Below are 18,439 nucleotides of genomic sequence, written 5' to 3' on the forward strand. Positions count from 1 at the left end.
ATGTTGTGTCATTAATGGCTTGTTATAGTTTATGTTTTGTTTAATCTTTTCTTAAGCACTGAGACAGTCAACGTGATTTCCTGTTATGATGATGATGATTTTTCTTTTTCTTTTTTGGTTGTCTTTTTGACCTGTCACTCATTCCTGCAGCTTTTATCTTCCTATAAGAGTCTGAATGGATGCACAGACCTGTTTTAACAAAGTATGACCCTGTGCACAGTGTCCCATGTGATGTTGCTGCCACCCCGTCCCACACGTGCTCCCAGGTGGCTGCACGGTGTGTGTCGGTGAGTAGCGGCAACGGCGGCGGTGGTGCCCACGCCTGCGCACTGGTAGTGAAAGTCCTCCTTTGCTATCCATGGTGTGGTGAGTAATTCAGCCATAATCCGCCTTTCTCCTCTCCCCTCTTCTTTCCCCTCTCCTCTCCCCCTCTCCTGTGGTTCCATTCATATTCTAATCACAGCTTTCCCTTCTCCAGCTCTCAGGCACTCCATCAGAGCCCTCCCAGCCTCGGGCTTTGCACTTTTACTTCCCCCCCTTTGTGACCGTTCCCTCTTCTCAGAGGCACACCAAAAATAAGGTTGCCACAGCGAGAGAGCGAGCGAAAAAGATGTGAGAACTCCACCAAAAAATTCCCACTGGTGCAGTTTTTAACACGTTTTGGATGCGTGTCGGAGCGCATGATGTGTCGACTCTGTGGAAAAGTTTGTCACAGAGATGGTTTAATGGTGGAATGAGGTGAGAAATGGACCAAATGTGGCAACAAGTGTCTGTGGGATGTGAAACGGGAGTTAAAATAAGAAGGAGCGGCGGTTGTTTAGGGATGTATGTTTATATGGAGCTCTGGGGTGTATAAAAACGTATTAAATGCCTTAATGGAAGACGGGGAGGCCACAGTGTTAGGACTGCGTAGATCTAAGCCTCTTTTTTTTTTGGTTGGGAGGGAGCTTTTCTTATTCAAAACAGCCCCACAAAAGACTTCCAGTGAGCCTTGCCACATCCCCATCTGACTTGGGGCCATTCATCAGCCTTCCAAGCCTATCAATGACATGTCCCCATCAGGGCTCCTATAAAATCAGCCCCTTTCCCATGAAACATCAGCAAACATTTTGACGGGTCTGGCTTTCCCCCCGCTGGATTTCTGGAGTCTCTACCCCCCTTTCCTCCCTTATTCCCACCTCCCCCCTCTCCTCCGCCAACACCACCCCTCTCTGGGCGAACCTCAGATCCTCAACATCTACTGTGATGGGCAGTGGTCACGGAAACACAGCGAGACAAGGGGAGAGCCGCTGAGGAGGGGGAAACGTGCACTAAGCCATTTTCTTGGAGGAGAAAGTGTCGTTGATGGGAAGAGGATGCATTGCGGGCTGCTGGAGGAGCCTGATATGGATTCCACAGGTCAGTCCTGTTAAACTCTGCTCGCTTTGTTTTGTCTGGATGTGTCTGAGAAAACTAGCTTCTGTTCAGAAACCTTGTGTGAGCTGCTGCTCTTCTGGAAGTCTCAAACTTTCTCTGCAGTCATTCGCAGGAAGTGTCCGGATGCTCGGCTTTTTACCATTTATTTCATTTTTTTATTTCTGTTAAGTTGTTTCTTAATGAGTGTTTTTGGTCACACATTTATGAGAGGCGCTGTTATGTTGTGAGACACACTTGTCGGCTGATTAAAGTCACAGGGAAATAGCCCTTAATTCTCTCAGTAGTGGCTCGGCCAAGTGGCATCTTGCTGTTTTTTCAGTCTTTTCAGTTAAACCAATTTAAATCATCATAGTGTTCTTTAAAGTGTTGTGCATCTGCTCTTTTCTGCTTGTTTTTCTGTTTTTTTTAGTCCAAAATTGGAAAACATTTCAAGCATTTATTGAACTTCAAAACTGAAAAGTGAAATATTTATCTTTATTTATCTTATCTGGTAAAAGTGAGAACGTTACTTGGTTTTCAGAAACAATGATGATGTCCAATCTGATTAAAAGATTGAAATAAAACAAATTAGGCAACAGTTTCTGCTGAGAAGTAAAGGTGATCCATTGAATTTTTAATTCATTTGCACTAAAGAGAATCTCGCTTGTAGTATGCTGCCGCAGTGTAGAGTAGTTTAGCCCCGAATGTGTGATAATAAATGAGTGAACATCCGTTTCACTTGTTGATCAAATTTAATCCAATTATTTAGATCCCCAACTTAACTGTTCCTGCGGCAAATGAAGCTTGAGGTCTGAGCCTCTGTGGAGAATTAGCTTCACTTCAGTGGATTCACTTTTTCATTTGCAGGCTTTGCTTGTTTACTTTTATTAAATATTTTTTGGGGGTAGACAGAAGCAAATACTAAAATCGGTAAATGATGAGACATTTCAGACGGCCGTCAGTGACACTGGTGGTGTTTTATTCAAAGTTAAAATGCAAATGCACAGGCTGTTTTTTTAATTGTGTAATTAGTGTGTAATAATAAAGGCGATGATACACATAAACACAGTATTAAAGACTCTTAAAGAGGGAGCTTCTAATTATAATAATATTCCTGTAGCATAGAAAGATTTCCATGAGTGCTGTGACTTTTCTGCTCCTCTGCAGTCTGACTTTTTCTATCAGCACGTGCCGAACATCGAGGTGTAGATTCCTCATCGAGTGTAAACTTCTAAAACTTTTGAATATCTCTGACCTCCTCTGAATCCCCCCAATGGGCTGCACCAACAGGTCGTACTGCCAGCAGTCTGTCCTAGCAACAGCTGCTATGGTGATTGTTGTCAGTTTGCATGCAGAAAAAAGAAATTTAACACAATTTCCAAGGAATATTATAATATAATGCAATATTATATATATATATATATATATATATATATATATATATATAATGTTTTTATTTTGTTTAAGGGGTTAGAAGTAACGTTAAGTACTTTTACTTTAGTACTGTATGTACTGCATAAACTTCTGAAGTAGTCTTGCCTTCTCATTTCCATTTTAGGTTACATCATAGTTTTTATCCACCAGATTTAATGGAAAATATTATACTTTTTATTCCATTGCTCTGTTTAGGACACTCAATTAAGTACAAGTTGCTGGTAAAGAAGAAGTTGTAACTTATTATTATAACAGAAGAATTAAACTCTTTGTTGCACTGAAATAAGCAGGAAGAATATTAATCATGCACAATTTCCTTCTTAATTACATTTATCAAATACTGAATACCTTTCTTGAAACAAATGCAAGAATTTTAAATGGATTTCCCCTCTACTTATCGGGCTGTTTCTACATGAAAGCTTTTTGTGTCTTGCTGCTGCTTGGTCACAGAAAGCACACCAGTTGAGCTATTTCTAAGTAGAAATTAAAACAGGACAATGGCCTCTATTCCACCAGACTGCTTCAGTAATGTGCGCAGGCTCTTTTAAGTAAGTGTGTACGCTTGTAGTCTCCTGGGAACAATGCTGGATTCCTGCCGTCCTGGTGAAAACATCTCAAATAGAGCCATGGCTGCACCGCTGCCCGTACAATCGATTGTTGTCCGCTCGCCCTGTCACATTAGTGACATTTAAAGTGTCCTGTATAGGCTGTGATCTGCCCTGTTTATGTAAATACAGCTTTGGCTCTATTCTACTGCCAGACAAAATGAGTTCACTCCAGAAAGTGAGTTTTTAAATTGGCAGTTTCAGTTTTAATGAAAATGAATACAAAAAAATATACCTTAACTGCTATAAACCAAATGGCAATTAAAAGGCCCCTTGTTACATCTTTACAAATCATGTTCTTTTGACCAGATTCATAATTTGATGGTCACTTTAAAGACATAACATTGTTGTACTAAGAGATATTAGCATCACAGTTTGTCCAGCTCTGTGATCTGTCTTCCATCATGTCTTTTTTCAGAGAGTTGGATTGAAAGATGCCTCAACGAGAGTGAGAGCAAGCGGTACTCCAGTCACACGTCTCTGGGGAACATGTCCAACGACGAACGTAAGCAGGACGAACACTGTCACACTACAACTACTGACTTCACTGAGGAAACTGCTGTGTGTTCCCTAGACCTCATTTATTTACCTTATAGTTTATCTTTAGTGTTTAGGACAATAAATGTCATTTAACCACGTGTACACAGAGAAAGTAACAGGCATGTTGTGTTTTGCACATTGTGTGTAAACTTTCATAGTTGCCACATTTGTGATGTCTCATTTTGCCTGAATCACTTCATTTTGCCCTAAAATCCAAAATGTGTTGTTTGTTACAGAGGAAGAAAAAGAAAACAACAGAGCCTCCAAACCACATTCGACACCGGCTACTCTGGAATGGTAAGTTATAAAAAATACATATATGAATATATATATTTTTTTGTACATTTAGTCATATGAAAAAAAACGTTTCCGCAGTCATCGAATACAAATATTGTGAATTAATGTACGATGTAGTCTTTTTGTAGTTTTGTAGTCTGTTTTTAATATGTTATTATTTTACCTCACGCTTTCACTCACCGAAATAAAACATTAATGCTAGATATCAAGTCTAGAATTATTTGGCAAGGTTTAAAATGGTACACACATAAGAGCATGTTTTTTTGTTTTTTTTGTTTATGTTAGATATCAAAAGTGTATTTTAATTGAATAGTTTTACACGACACACATACAGATGACACTATGAACACCAGTTTCTCTACACACTGCTTTCCTCTCTGGCCTTGTTATGTCAGTAAAGGTAACATTTACGGTGTCATTGACCCACAAACACAGATGTAAGTCTTCATTTTTTAAATGTGTTTTTTTTTTCATTTGTTTGATCAAATTTTGTATTTAAGTAACAACAGGAAGGAGAATCTAATTTGTTTTTGTTTTTTCAAACCGTAATCTCGAATCTGATCAGATAAGATGCTGTTCAACATTTAGAGACATCTAAAATGTATAGACTTAAAAAGAAGAGCAGCTTCGACATGCAACACATCCTTCATATCCTCCGCATGTATAAAACCCCACACGTCTCTAGTTCATGTGTGCCTGCCTGTTGCACAGCCCCATGAACAGCGACACGCTTTACTTAATAGCATTCAAAATGCACACAGGCTTAAATGAATATGTATACTGATTTAACCTGCACTGTGGGGGGCTGAAACCCAGTGTGAGGAACGAGTTGGGTCAGTGTACCTATTTAAAGAGAAGCATTATGCATTATGTTGCATGAATGCAACTGTAATTGGCTTCTGTTCTAATTGTAATATTTTTTTGCACTGTGCATATAGTACATTTTTTGGTTTAGTGAAATTTACTACAAATGTTACCTAGATTTTAGCAGGATGTTGCAGTGAAAACAATACATCTGTGTTTGCGACCGTAATGATGAGTTTTGGATTGATTTGGTTTTAAACTAGAAAGAATAAATTTGGTCTCATGGCTGTTTTACCAAATTTCTGTCTGATTTTCAGAAAAGTCACTAGATTGAGGTTTATATATTTATACCACACCAATACAGAATAACTGTTTATTTGTTTATTAACCAGTCTTGCAGTCTAAATAAAGTTGAATGGTTGTTATTCATTGAAATGTCAGGTCAAAGAGACGGTTTCCTCTGTTGACCGTTCAAGGCCTGAGGATTGTTACAGGATTTATTCAAACTAACAGGGAGGTCTTGCTCATCCTACTATAAAGATATTGGATTTATTAGTGAAATTAAAACTGCAGTAAATACACTAATTTTCATGACTGCCACACATACAGTAAAAGAGGAGAATAAAAAGTAAATAAAATCCAAAACATAGAAATTGAAACACAATGAAATAATTAAATACAATTACAAAAATACATTTTTTTTGGACGTCCAGTTTTTAATTTCAGCACGGCCATAATTAAGGACCTTGTAAAGGACACATCGATGGTACCAGGCTTTATCGGGACAAATGGTTGCGTATCAATCACTTAGCAATGAAAATCAATATTATGTCTCCTGATGATTTGCCCCAGGGGTGGCATGCAGATGGTAAATAAAAGGGGACCAAGAATAGACCCCTGGGGAACCCCACAAAAGACAGGAGTGCGAGAGGAGGAGGCATTTCCAACCATAACAGAGAGGGACCTGTTGGACAGATAAGAGACAAACCAATCCCGAGCCACGTCACTGATGCCAACATAGTTTTAGGCTAACGTGTTAGCGGACAGTTGCCTACGTACATGTCCAGGTGACAGCAAAATGTAACACTGACAACTACCGAAAGCTGTAAAGTTGTGTTTTGCTTCTCATTGAGATCTGCAGTACCAGCACCTGTTCACATTACAGGGAAAAATTGTATTCAATGTTAATATCAAATATATTGCTTAATGGAGATTCAAATAGTTCACAAGTCTACATATTTCAATGCAAATAAAATTAGACATCTAAATGGAAGGTTTCTAAGGCTTTAAAGTTGCTAGGATTTTTTTCCTCACATAAATGACTTTAACCAGGTAGAGACAGTCATGCAAGACTGCATTAAAACCAACGCAAGTCTTTATATGCAGGAACTGAAAACAGAGAAAAATCCAAACGCATACGATCACTGTAAAAGTATTATAATGAATTACAACCTCTTATGTTGGGAAAATGTGGCAAAAAATGCAGGTAACATTTTTTCTCTGCCTAGAATTTATCCAAATTTGTGCACTACAGCTGTTAACGAGACGAAGCTGCTTACTATCCGCAGTGACATTATCTTTTGGACTTGTCTATTACACATGTATCCCCCCAGGAGCAGTAGTGGATGTCTGTGTAGTTCAGTGATATCTGGGTTGTCTTGCTTCATGTCTGCTAAATGTGATACATGTAAAGTTGTGTTGTGTGTTGCTGAACATTGAATCCTGTTGGGTTGTATGAGACAGTTTGTTCTATGGCGCATGCTTCTTCTGTTTCTTCTTGAGCTGTGTTGTGCTACATTTTATGTTTTTCTGAACCATTAACCTCTCCAGGAGCTACACATAAGAATTATCCCTAAATCTGGCACATTTACATATTATTTATGAAGTACATAATATTCAAACTTTAACATCATATCATTTCATGTCATCAAACACGTCTCATTTCGATGCATTGGTTCCTTTTGCTTATCATAAGAGGCCTGTTTGAAGTTGTGATTCTCTCATTTCAACTTCCATGTTTGATTTGTTTGTGCGCTGATGATTCCCATCGTCTTTTACAGGCTAGAAGAGAACTATGAGATAGCCGAAGGCGTGTGTATCCCCCGAAGTGCCCTCTACATGCATTACCTAGACTTCAGTGAGAAGCACGACACACAGCCTGTGAACGCTGCCAGCTTTGGAAAGGTGAGATTCAAACTTCAGTGGAGATGAAGGTTAAACAGCCGGGGAAACTCATCATTCCCACCCGCATCCAGTTTAAGTCAAACTCATGTCTAAATGTCTTGAAAACACATGAAAGTCATTAACTAGGTAACATATGTACATGAGGATGGAGAATTTTCTCAGCTTTTTAGGGTTTTAATATACATTTACACATGCACTGCAAGTTTAAAGTAATCAGAGCAAAATGCCTCAACAGAAGAAGATGCAAAACAACATTCGGATGTTGTAGCCCCTGTGAAAGCAATAATCTCACACACGACTGTCAGCTTTAAGCATTCATCAGACCGTTTCATGCCTGGCTTGGTTTTGTGCTTCAGCTCCGGCTGCTGTTCAAGTAACATCAACTGAAGCTCAGTGTGAAGCGCTACGGCCGCTCACTGAACACATAATCTAGAGCCAAAGGAGATGTGCTTTCGTCTGTTCCCACAACCCCAAGAAGTTCCTCAGCCTTCCTACCCCCAGCCATCCCCTGTACCCCGGACTCCGGCCCCAACCCCCAACCCGGCCCACCCCCGCCCCTCCGCAGCTCCTGTCGGAAGATATTGAAAAAAGAGAAGGGGCCTGGATTAATGTGTAATTAAAGGAAATTTGGAAGGGTGAGATGTTGCGGAATGTTAGATCAGTGGCTGGAGCAGTGTGGGGTGTCCTTTAGGAAGGCTTCATTGATTCAGGACAAAAAAACGAGAGAGGGCCCGGACTGCCTCCCTGTCTGCTCATTTATCAAGCGGGGCCTGACAGAAACTTCACAGCTTGGCCTCTTTTTTCATCCCACACAATGGAGAGCTACACTGTTTGCTAAAGTTTCTGCACCAGGAGCCGGACCAAGGAGCCAATCTCTTTGGACAAAAAGAGAGGAAAGGAAGAAGAAGGAGGGAGTGGAGAAGAGAAGGAGAGAGGATGGGAGGGTGGATAGATGAGGGGAGGCTGTTGATATAGAAGAAAAAAAAAGTAATACCCCTGGATGTCATAAATGGATGGCTCTCAAAGCTTTTTTCTTTTCTCACAGACCTCCCCGTGGATACAGCTATGAGACTTTCATGTTGTTCCTGACAAACGTTATTAAACACTTTCTCATAAAGAACTGACGATACTGTACAAGTGCAGTATTAAGTCAAGTATTCTGTATTTACTGCATTTTAGATTCTAAGTAAAACAAACCCCCAACCCTTTTTCTGCTTTACAGCATTTTCTTTCACTGAGTAAAAATACACACAAGTTTATATTTTATAAAGACCTTGTTTGGTTCCTTGTGTCACTTGTTTCCACCTCCTTTTCTTTTTCTCTTAACTTTTGTGAGTTACTGTGAAAGGCTGAGATTAATTTAATGTAACGGCTAAAAAAAAGTTCAACCTCTCTCTGTCGTTGCAACATGCTGACAGTTTTTCTCTCTGCAATGAACAGATCATAAGGCAACAGTTTCCAGCGTTAACTACCAGACGACTGGGGACAAGAGGGCAGTCTAAGTAAGTTGGTTTTGTTATGTCATAAACTACCTACATGTGTCCAATCATTTGCACAAATTCCATCAAGCAGGACATGCAGAAACAAAAAATACAAAAAGAAATAAATTATAAGTTTCTGAGATTTTATCAAAAAAGTACATTTCTTTCCCTATTTAACATGAAATCTACACTTTCTTAACCTGAAGCATTCATCACATTTGATGTAAAGATCTGAATTTGTAGACTACATATATGTTTTGATACGATTATTTTGTTCTTCTGAATTATATAGAGAAGCATGTAGTAATTTTTAACCAATTCATAGCAAATTCTAACAAATGTATTGGTTAGAAATGAGCATGAATTGTTTTTCTGTCCCAGTTTTCTGTAGCCTATCAGGATCCTACTTGTGCCGTTCACCCGTTCACCCTCTGTTCTCCTCAGGTATCACTACTACGGCATAGCGGTGAAGGAGAGCTCTCAGTATTATGACGTGATGTACTCTAAGAAGGGAGCGGCGTGGGTGAACGAGACGGGCAAGAAGGAGGTCACGAAGCAGACAGTGGCGTATTCACCGCGCTCCAAACTGGGGACGCTCCTGCCAGAGTTTCCAAATGTCAAAGACCTAAATTTGCCCGCCAGCCTGCCAGAAGAGAGGGTAAACAGGAGTTTTAAAAGTCCATCCTTACCCCCCCACACACCCTTCCACCTCCCACCTCTCCCTGCCATCTCACCATCTCTGCGCCCCCTCTGGCTCCAGCCTTTTATCTGTCCCGGGACCTTCACTGGGTTTGCATTTAGAGAAGGACCTTGAGGATTTATATGCTGGCTCCTCACTAACTCTTAATCTTTTGGGGGAGATAATAAGATCTAGGATTGGACAAAGGACAGGCACTAGCTGTCCGGCTTTTAAAGAGGGGCCATGATTTTAAATGGTTTGTGTTTTGCTGATCTCTAAAGCTCGTTTTATATTACTCCGCTCCAGCCTAGACCTGTAACATGTATTTATTGGTTCACATGCTTTGTACGAGATTTATTTTCTTGTTTTTGCACCACTTTTTTTTCAGTTTCCCCAAAAGAGAAAAAGAAGCTATTAAGTTTTGTGATGCAATTAGATTAATACTCTGTTGTTGCCCACAGGTGTCGACCTTCATCATGATGTACAGAACGCACTGTCAGAGGATACTGGACACTGTTATTCGAGCCAACTTTGATGAGGCAAGGTTTCCTCTGTTTTTCAGATCCAAAGTCCAAACCTGTCTCAACAATACATTTGTGTGTATGTAACTAATTCCTTTAGCTGAACCTTTATTTCCTGTAATATTGAACATCGTGGTGTGTGTGGTACCTTCAGGTCCAAAGCTTCTTGCTGCACTTCTGGCAGGGCATGCCGCCCCACATGCTCCCAGTCCTCGGCTCCCCCACGGTGGTGAACATAGTCGGTGTTTGTGACTCCATCCTCTACAAGGCCATCTCTGGGGTGCTGATGCCCACCGTCCTGCAAGCACTGCCTGATAGGTGAGCATGTGTTGTAACCTTCAGCCTTAAAATACAATTTTCTTATCTGCTGTTACTAAATCAAATATTTATTTTTATGTGTGCAAACCTGCAGGTTACATCTGTCACTGTAATCATTTAGTTCAGTGAATTAAGCTGTTTACCAAACTTTAGGCCACCTTGGAAGCTTTTTTATTGATAACATCATGTACTTTAAAGGCTTATGGACTTTTTTATTTTACTGTACTTGGTACTATATTATACTGCTATATAAGCAGCATCATTTCATTAAGCTTTAAACTGAGCTTATCGAGAAATTTAAACGTGAGGCTGAAATGATTAGTCAGTTGACAAAAATGATTTTTCTTCTGCTTCCAGCTTCCCAAATGTAAAGACACATATATATAAAAGTAAACTGAATGTCTTAGTTGAGTGTGAAAATGTATTTTTGCGCTTGGAAACAGCATTTTGACTCAAGGGCTGCTTACTGGCATTTTGTGTAGCTTTTCTCAGCGTCTCAGTCATCCTCAGCAGACTGATGTTTCTCAGTTGAATATCTTTATGTTTTGGTCGGACAAAAAAAGTGAAGACGTCATCTTTGGTTCTAGGAACTTGGCAATTTTTTTTATAGACCAAAAGATTGGCCGATTATTTAAGAGAAAAATCACTGCTCATTAATTGAAATCGTGAACGATGTATTAATTGTGTTTCTGTTCAGTTTGACTCAGGTTATTCGGAAATTTGCCAAACAGCTTGACGAGTGGCTAAAAATAGCACTTCACGACCTTCCTGAAAACCTGAGGAATATCAAATTTGAATGCAAGTATAAAGTCCACGTCTCATCTTGATGTTTTACATCTTAATAATTTGGATGCCACATTTTTTATTTTTAAACAGAAAGTTGAAATAATCACAGGTCTAACCATATTGTTTCTCCTTCTTTTTGTTTCCAGTATCCAGGAGATTCTCTCAGATTCTAAAGCGGCAAACATCATTAAACCATCTATGTCAGGTGCCTATCGTGGTCTGAATGTTTTTTTTAATAAAATCCATATGAAAACACAGCTGATAAGGGATATGGGTATGCTTGTGTAAGTAATATTGTTGATTTATCTGTCCCCCAGGCGTCGCGGACTGTGATAAACAGTGCCGACATCACCTTTCAAATGCTGGAGGACTGGAGGAATGTGGACTTGAACAGCATCACCAAGCAGACACTTTACACCATGGAGGACTCACAAGAGGAGCACAGGCAGCTTATTATCCACTGTAAGTCCACGCATTTAAACTGATGCCACTCTAACACTCGCAGCCAGACACGAAAACAACACACCGAGGGACAATCATTCCCACGGCCGGCAGAGTCAAAGCATTAATAGCTGGAGACCAAAAGGTTAAACAAGTTCACTCTCCTCTGGAACACCCTGTGGAGCATCTCCAATTCACTCCAGCCTCACTCCTCTGAGTCAGTCCTGACGGGACCGGAGGTCACTGATATGAGTAGAAGTTGTTGCATAAAGATGCCAAACACTTTGTAACCTGACATCCTCCCTCCTGTCACAGTGTATCAGGAGTTTGACCGTCTCTTGGAGGAGCAGTCTCCAATCGAGGCGTACATCGAGTGGCTGGACTCCATGGTGGACCGCTGTGTCGTCAAGGTCAGACAGCAAGTACTTTATAATAAAAAAAGGGTGTTTAAGCCTGGTCTGACTAAACTTTTTTGCATAAAGTATCCGTCTTTTGTTCAAGTTGCACAGATGAGGTTTAAATATTTCCCCGTTTGATGCTGAGAAGTGATTTTAACTAAATGTTTGAAGTGTTTGCTCAGCAGAAGTCTGATTACTTTGCCCTTTAAAAGACACCTGCGGCTGAAAGCCTCTCGTCTCTGCGTGTCTTTCTTCCACAGAGGCACTTACATCGCAATCCTCCCAGTTAATGATGTCTTCAAGCTTCCCATTTGCGTCCATTATGTGCCAGATATGGGCTTGTAAAATTTCGTCTCCCTGGCAACGTCTTGGACTGCCCAGACAATAGTTCAATAGGAAGGCGTGTCCCTGGGGGCAAATTAAATAGTTGACTTGTTGACATGTTTTTCGTTCCTGAGGGTTAAGCCCCAACGCAGACCCAGGGGTTAATTCTACCCCGGCATCCCGACCCTTCCCCCTCTTTTCTCATGGAAATGTTCTCTCTAGGTGGCAGGGAAGAGGCCCGGGTGCCTGAAGAAGGTGGCCCAACAGTTCCTGCTGATGTGGTCGTGTTTCGGTACCAGAGTCATCCGGGATATGACCCTCCACAGCGCGCCCAGCTTTGGTGAGCTGCTAATGCTTTGTCATCATTCTTTAATGCAACAGCCAGGAAATACACAGCTTTGACAGCGGCGCAGGAGTATACAGGAAAGTTAGTTATGTTTATTGTGTCATGCACATACAAGGGCCCAGACCACACAGACTTAAAAGATAGCTAGGTGAAACATCTGTTAAACTGTTTACATTGCAATCAAAGAGCTTTGTCTTCTGTCCCAGATAAAATCTGCCAGAAGAAATAATCAGAAATGGACATTTAACTAAGAAGTGAAGCCCTTAAATCACTATATAATGAGCATCAAATTGACTTTGTCTTCAATCTCACCAAATTTAATCACATAACAATATGAAGAGTCTTTCCTCTTCAAGGAGAACATCAAACCTGCCTGTTTCTGTAGCTGAAGCTTTAGCTGGTGGTAATCTACCTGAACGTGACTGTGCACATCTTTGACTTTTGGTTTATTTAATTGCTTTTAACGAGGAAATATGTTTGTAATTTAGATTTGTACTAAACATCAATGGACCATATTTTCTTACACATAAGAAATAAAGTGCTGAGCATCGTGAATATTACGCTCCAACCTGTTAAAAAAAATTTAAGAAATGAATAAAATCATGCCAAAAAAGATTTCATATCACTAATGCATGTTTAGACATGTTCACACATACCACACTGATGGCCAAAGCTGGTGTACATTTGAAAACTCCAACATACGTATTCATTGCAACTAAATAAACATTTCAGGACTCCTCTCCTGTACGAATCTCAGGTCTAAAATAAGAGAGGAGAAACAAGTAAAATGGCTGCTTTAATAGCTTGTTGTGCACGACCAAGGTTAGCAGTAAGTGAAGAGTTCTACAAATGAAAGAAAAGAAAATGGCTTCTCTTTCCTCTACTTGTGTCCTGTGGGCCTGTCTGTGAATATCAAAGACACAGCTGGTTGCAGTGTTTTGATAAAGCAGGTCTCTGTGCACCAACAGCTAATTAACAAAAGCCGCCCCTCCCCTCTGCCGAAGTGTTTGCCTGTCTTTTCCATTTTATGACCGGTCAGTATTACACCCGGCTCCCTTGAATGGCCACAAGTGTTTATTATGCGCACGGTGGCGGCAGCAACCGGCACAATGACACAATTGTGACAGTCCCTCTCATGCCACGGTCTCATCTTCCGTGCGACCTCAAGGTCAGCTGCCATATTTCTGGCACTGACTCGGTACGTGGAAAAAAAACGCCCTCGTTTCTGTATTAATAACAGCGGCCCTCCTGTCAGTCTGTAGGATGTGATGTCATCACTCGGATGATTTTAGAAATGCTTCAGTCTCAATGGCCATCATCATTTATGTCCTGAAACGTAGATAGCCTTTTGTTTTGTTGTTTTGGCCACACTGTCACCAAGTTAATCTGTCACTTTCTAACACGCAATAACTTCCACATAACCTCCGGGTCTTCTTTCTCTGTATAAAACTCATCCTGTCCTTCTGTGCTCAGGGTCCTTCCACCTGATCCACCTCATGTTTGATGATTATGTGCTTTACCTGCTGGAGTCCCTGCACTGCCAGGAGAGGGCCAACGACCTCATGAGGGCCATGAAGGGAGAGGGCAGCACAGGTGAGACCGCTACCTGGACGTCTGATCAATAATGTCTAACAGTTTGTCAAGAAATTAAGTTTCAGAATAAGAAGATTGTGTCACAAAAATGTTTTGCCCCAAACGGTAATGTTAACTGCTAATTGTTTCATATATTTTTCTTTAAAAAATGAACTGGTTTCTCTTTGGAGCTCCCTTTGAAGAAGAAGAAAACAAAACAAATTATAAAAGTATATTTAGTTTACACTGAAGTCGTGAGGATTGTGGGAGTTTAAGATGCCAGAAAAACACCCGAAACACTGATCTTTTGTGTGTTAAGTGCTCTACTGAGGTAGTTTAGTCTCATTAGTTCAAGATTTGACTATTACAGCTTACTGACACAAGTTACTTCTCTTCATCTTCATCCACAGAGCAGTAAAAGTGTGGATTGTGCCTACTGTTCATATAAATGCTCATCAAAACCTTTGAAACATGTCTGTATCCCAGCCTTTATAAAGAATAAGTAAGTAGAATAAGATGATGGGAAACATTGACTGAATTTTGAGTCAATCTGTTTCTATATCAGGCAGGTATTATCACTTTATTTTGTACACACAGTACATGTGCTTTGCCCTCATATGCGTGTTTTACTTGTACACATTCAGGTACGACTCACAAAGAGTTAAAAAGTACCTGCAAATTTTACTTGTTTGTTTTCCAACACAAAACATGTGACCCCTGTTGTATTGACGGTTCGTCTTCTTTTGACACCTTCAGCTGAGAGAGAGGAGGAGTTCACGCAGACAGAAACCACCCCCACCTCCCCGTCTCCAGGATCCTACTCTCCCGCTCGGTCAGTCCACTCTGTGGGCGTTTCCTCGGCCAGCTCCCCCACAGCAGTCGTGTCCCCGGAGTACACCGGAGTCACCACCACCACAGGTGAGACGGGCCTCACAGTCACACACATATATCCTAAATAAGCAGAAGTCTCAGCGCACATAGTTCCTCTGCGCCAACACATTTGTCTCTGTGTCCATATATGTGTCTACCAGGCGCTGTTCAGTCATATACCTGGTCCCTTACATACACAGTGACAACGGCAGGTGGCTCCGCTCCAGAGGCCGGGCAGCAGCTGTCCTGTATGAGGAGCAGCGCTCCAGTCCCACCTCCATCCTCTGCTCACCGGATGCCGGTCTACGCCCACAGAGAGGAGCATGGGTAATTATTGGTTTAGTATTAACATTGCATTTTGGAAACGTTGAAATTTTGTTGGAGAATTTCTTGAATGAATTTGGACCTGCTTCCTCCATTCCAGGTATACTGGTAGCTACAACTATGGCAGCTACGCCAACCAGCATCCTCACTCAATCCAGAGCCAGTATCCCAGTCTGGCCCATGAGCCGGCGATCACAGCCCCCCTCCACTACTCCGCCTACCACCGCTCATCTGCACAGGTCAGTCTCAGTCACCCAGAATACTGAGGTCCAATAGCATTTGAAATGAAAGCTGCAGATGGCATCCATAGTGAGGGAGGAAACTCAGTGTCACATGAGTCAAACAACAACAACAAAGTGGATATGATGTTTGCAATAATGTGTGAATGTCTAAACTGCAACTAATGAGTAAACTGTTCACATCCACGATACAGAGCAGTGTGAAACTGTGCTACTATGTGCGACTATTTACATAGTAAGAAGAAGAAGCGTATGTACTTGAATGTGGCCAGAGGGATGTGTCAGTCTGAACTGTCCTTCAAAGACAGCAAATAGAAGACTGAAGATTGAAACGTGAGAAAAAAGGTTATTAGGATGAGATGGAGTCGCTGATGTTACAGCTCGTGCAGCGCCTGGTGTGAGTTTACTCTTTTGATGGTAATTTCCTGTCAAGGACCCTCCAGCCTCCGCTCCCTTTATGGTGGGAGGAGATCAGCTGGGCCTCAGCGGTCGCAGTGTTTCTAAAAGTCCCCGAATCGCCCTCTCCACACAGCGGAAGCAGACAGTGAAAGGTGGCTCGGCCGGGGCCAAGAGGGGCCCTGCTCTGTTACTCCTCTTTCCAGCTCTCAATAGTCTCTTCATCTGTTTGAGCCAGTAGCCACAGAGCAGGGCAAGGGGGCGTTTATTAAAATATTGTTATTCAATGGTCTCTTTTCTGCTTGTGAACAAGGGGCAGCTGAGCTGTCTGTTCTGCTCTCTGACCGGCACTGACTGTCTTTTTCCATGCCGTGATCCCTCATAATGGAATCGACTGTCGTGTTTATATTTAGTGAGAAAAGGGAAAAGGGTCCTACTTCCACTTTTTTTTTAAGCCTGTCTGAGCTTAAATCGGGCACAATGCCTGTGCTTTGTCTGTGTGAGAGGTTGGGCATGGAGCTGAGACGAACAGAAAACTTTGTCAGATGCACATCTGTCCAAAATATTGTTATCAACTGGCAGATTTAGTCAGAGCTGTTTGGGTTCAGTCACCATAGGCAACAGAAATATCACAGGAAAACCACTTTTTCAACTAATGTCTAATTTTCTTAAGTGGCTTAATTTTCTATTTTGACCACTGTGGCACAACTTGTGAAGCAATTTCCCCCGACAGGAAATTACCATCTGCAGGGTCCGTTCACGCCAAACGCTACATGGCTAACACAGCGTCAAATATGATAAAGCTACCTTTGAGGACACTGAGGTCATGTCCTCTGTAAATGTTTAAATTCTACAATTAAAAAGTTTCACCTGGTGGGTATTTTGTAGGCCCATTCAGAACTGTCCGTCAGTTTTTTGACTCAATATGATTTTTTGACTATTTTTAGGCCAATTAGTAAACATAGGATGCAGTATTTCCCCACCAGTTTATTCCTGGCATTGAGGAGAAGGCAGCAGTATGACCTTCAGTAAAGGATTAGTTTGAGAAAATCATGTCCTTATTTGTCAACAGATTAATACCACTCATATCTGTTCATTGAATATGAAGCTACAGTCAGTAGCTGATTAGCTTAGCTTAGCATACAGACTGGAAACAGCTGGCTTGGAGCTGTCCATAGGTAACAAAGTCTGTTTACCAGCACCTCTGAAGCTCACTAATTAACATGTTATATCTTGTTTGTTTAATCTGTAGAAAAACCAATGTGTGAAAACTTTTTCAATATTAATTTAGACTTTCCTGCCTAATATATAGTTTAATAGCTTTTATTTGCATTTATCAACAAGATTTATAACATTTCTACACAATTATTATCACCCTCATGTCCGCTTCTTGAGCTGTTTTGAAAAAAAAGTTTGTTAGATTGCATCTAATCCTGAGCTGAAACAATCAGTCGATTCATTGATGAGTCAATTCATACAAAATTCAACTGAAACTATTGTGATGCATCATTTGAGTCACTTTTCAAGCAAAATACCAAACATTTAATGGTTCTGCCTTCTCAAGTGTGCTTATATGATGCTTTTCTTTGTCTTATTTGATAGCAAAGTGCATATCTTTTTAGATTTTAGACACTATTGAGACAATAATCAGCAGATTAATTGTTAATAAAAATAATCATTAGTTGAGGCTCTATCTATTCAGATAACATAACTTTTCCTCTTCTTATTCTCTTCCACAGTACCAGCTCAACGGCCAGATGTCTCGAATGGAGCCTTGCTTAATGGGCAGCACTCCTCGGTTGCACCCTGCACCCGTCGCCCCCCGGTGGCCAGATGTGTCGCCGGCTAACAGCTGTTACACCAGCCCACCTATGCATTCATCCCGCTATGCCACCTCTGGGGACATGTACTCTCCCCTGGGCCCGCGCAGGAACTCAGAGTACGAACACTCGCAGCATTTCCCAGGCTTTGCCTACATCAACGGAGAGGCCACCACAGGCTGGGCGAAATAGCCTGTAAACGCTGCTTTGGACAGCCGTGTACAAGCTGCAGGCCTGACAAACTGGTGGATGCAAAGTCTCTGAACACTTCCAATCAAGTACATCAAAACAGGAGGAGCAGATAGTGGAGAGTACCACTGCAAGGTAGTAGGAATCATGGTATGGACGTACTGACAATTTGAAAAGACTCACTACGTTAATCATTGATGATTGTGGTGTAATTTGTGTGGAGGTTTAATGAAATGTCTTCAACAATTGATGCTTTTGTTCACTGCTGGAAGGAAAGAAATGTCAATTCAAATCATAGATTGTCAAAACTTGCAGCAAAATCATTTTAAGAGTGCAATGCTGCTGCCAAGCTGTGCCTTTGTTTTAAGGAATGTACACCTCTGCCAGAGTTTCCCTCGTCGGCCTCACAAGTCAGCGCACAGATCATCCCTCCAACTCTCAGTCGGTTTCGTCACTGACTGACGGATCAGTGTGCT

General features: G+C 41.2%; 1 protein-coding gene across 1 annotated transcript; it reads left to right on the forward strand.

Annotated features, from left to right (window-relative positions):
- The first annotated feature begins 1,355 nt into the window (after window positions 1-1,355).
- On the forward strand, window positions 1,356-17,966 carry rfx4 (regulatory factor X, 4). The gene is made up of 18 exons (XM_070907518.1): window positions 1,356-1,398; window positions 3,853-3,939; window positions 4,211-4,271; window positions 7,136-7,259; window positions 8,700-8,761; window positions 9,185-9,398; window positions 9,881-9,958; window positions 10,095-10,258; window positions 10,956-11,056; window positions 11,191-11,249; window positions 11,362-11,506; window positions 11,801-11,895; window positions 12,430-12,547; window positions 14,027-14,146; window positions 14,882-15,043; window positions 15,157-15,322; window positions 15,420-15,558; window positions 17,694-17,966. The coding sequence occupies exons 1-18, from the start codon at window positions 1,356-1,358 to the stop codon at window positions 17,964-17,966; spliced, it is 2,211 nt and encodes a 736-aa protein (XP_070763619.1).
- Window positions 17,967-18,439: the final 473 nt, after the last annotated feature.

This window comes from Enoplosus armatus, chromosome 6 (genome assembly GCF_043641665.1).
Source record: "Enoplosus armatus isolate fEnoArm2 chromosome 6, fEnoArm2.hap1, whole genome shotgun sequence".
In the NCBI taxonomy this organism is placed as follows: domain Eukaryota; kingdom Metazoa; phylum Chordata; class Actinopteri; order Centrarchiformes; family Enoplosidae; genus Enoplosus; species Enoplosus armatus.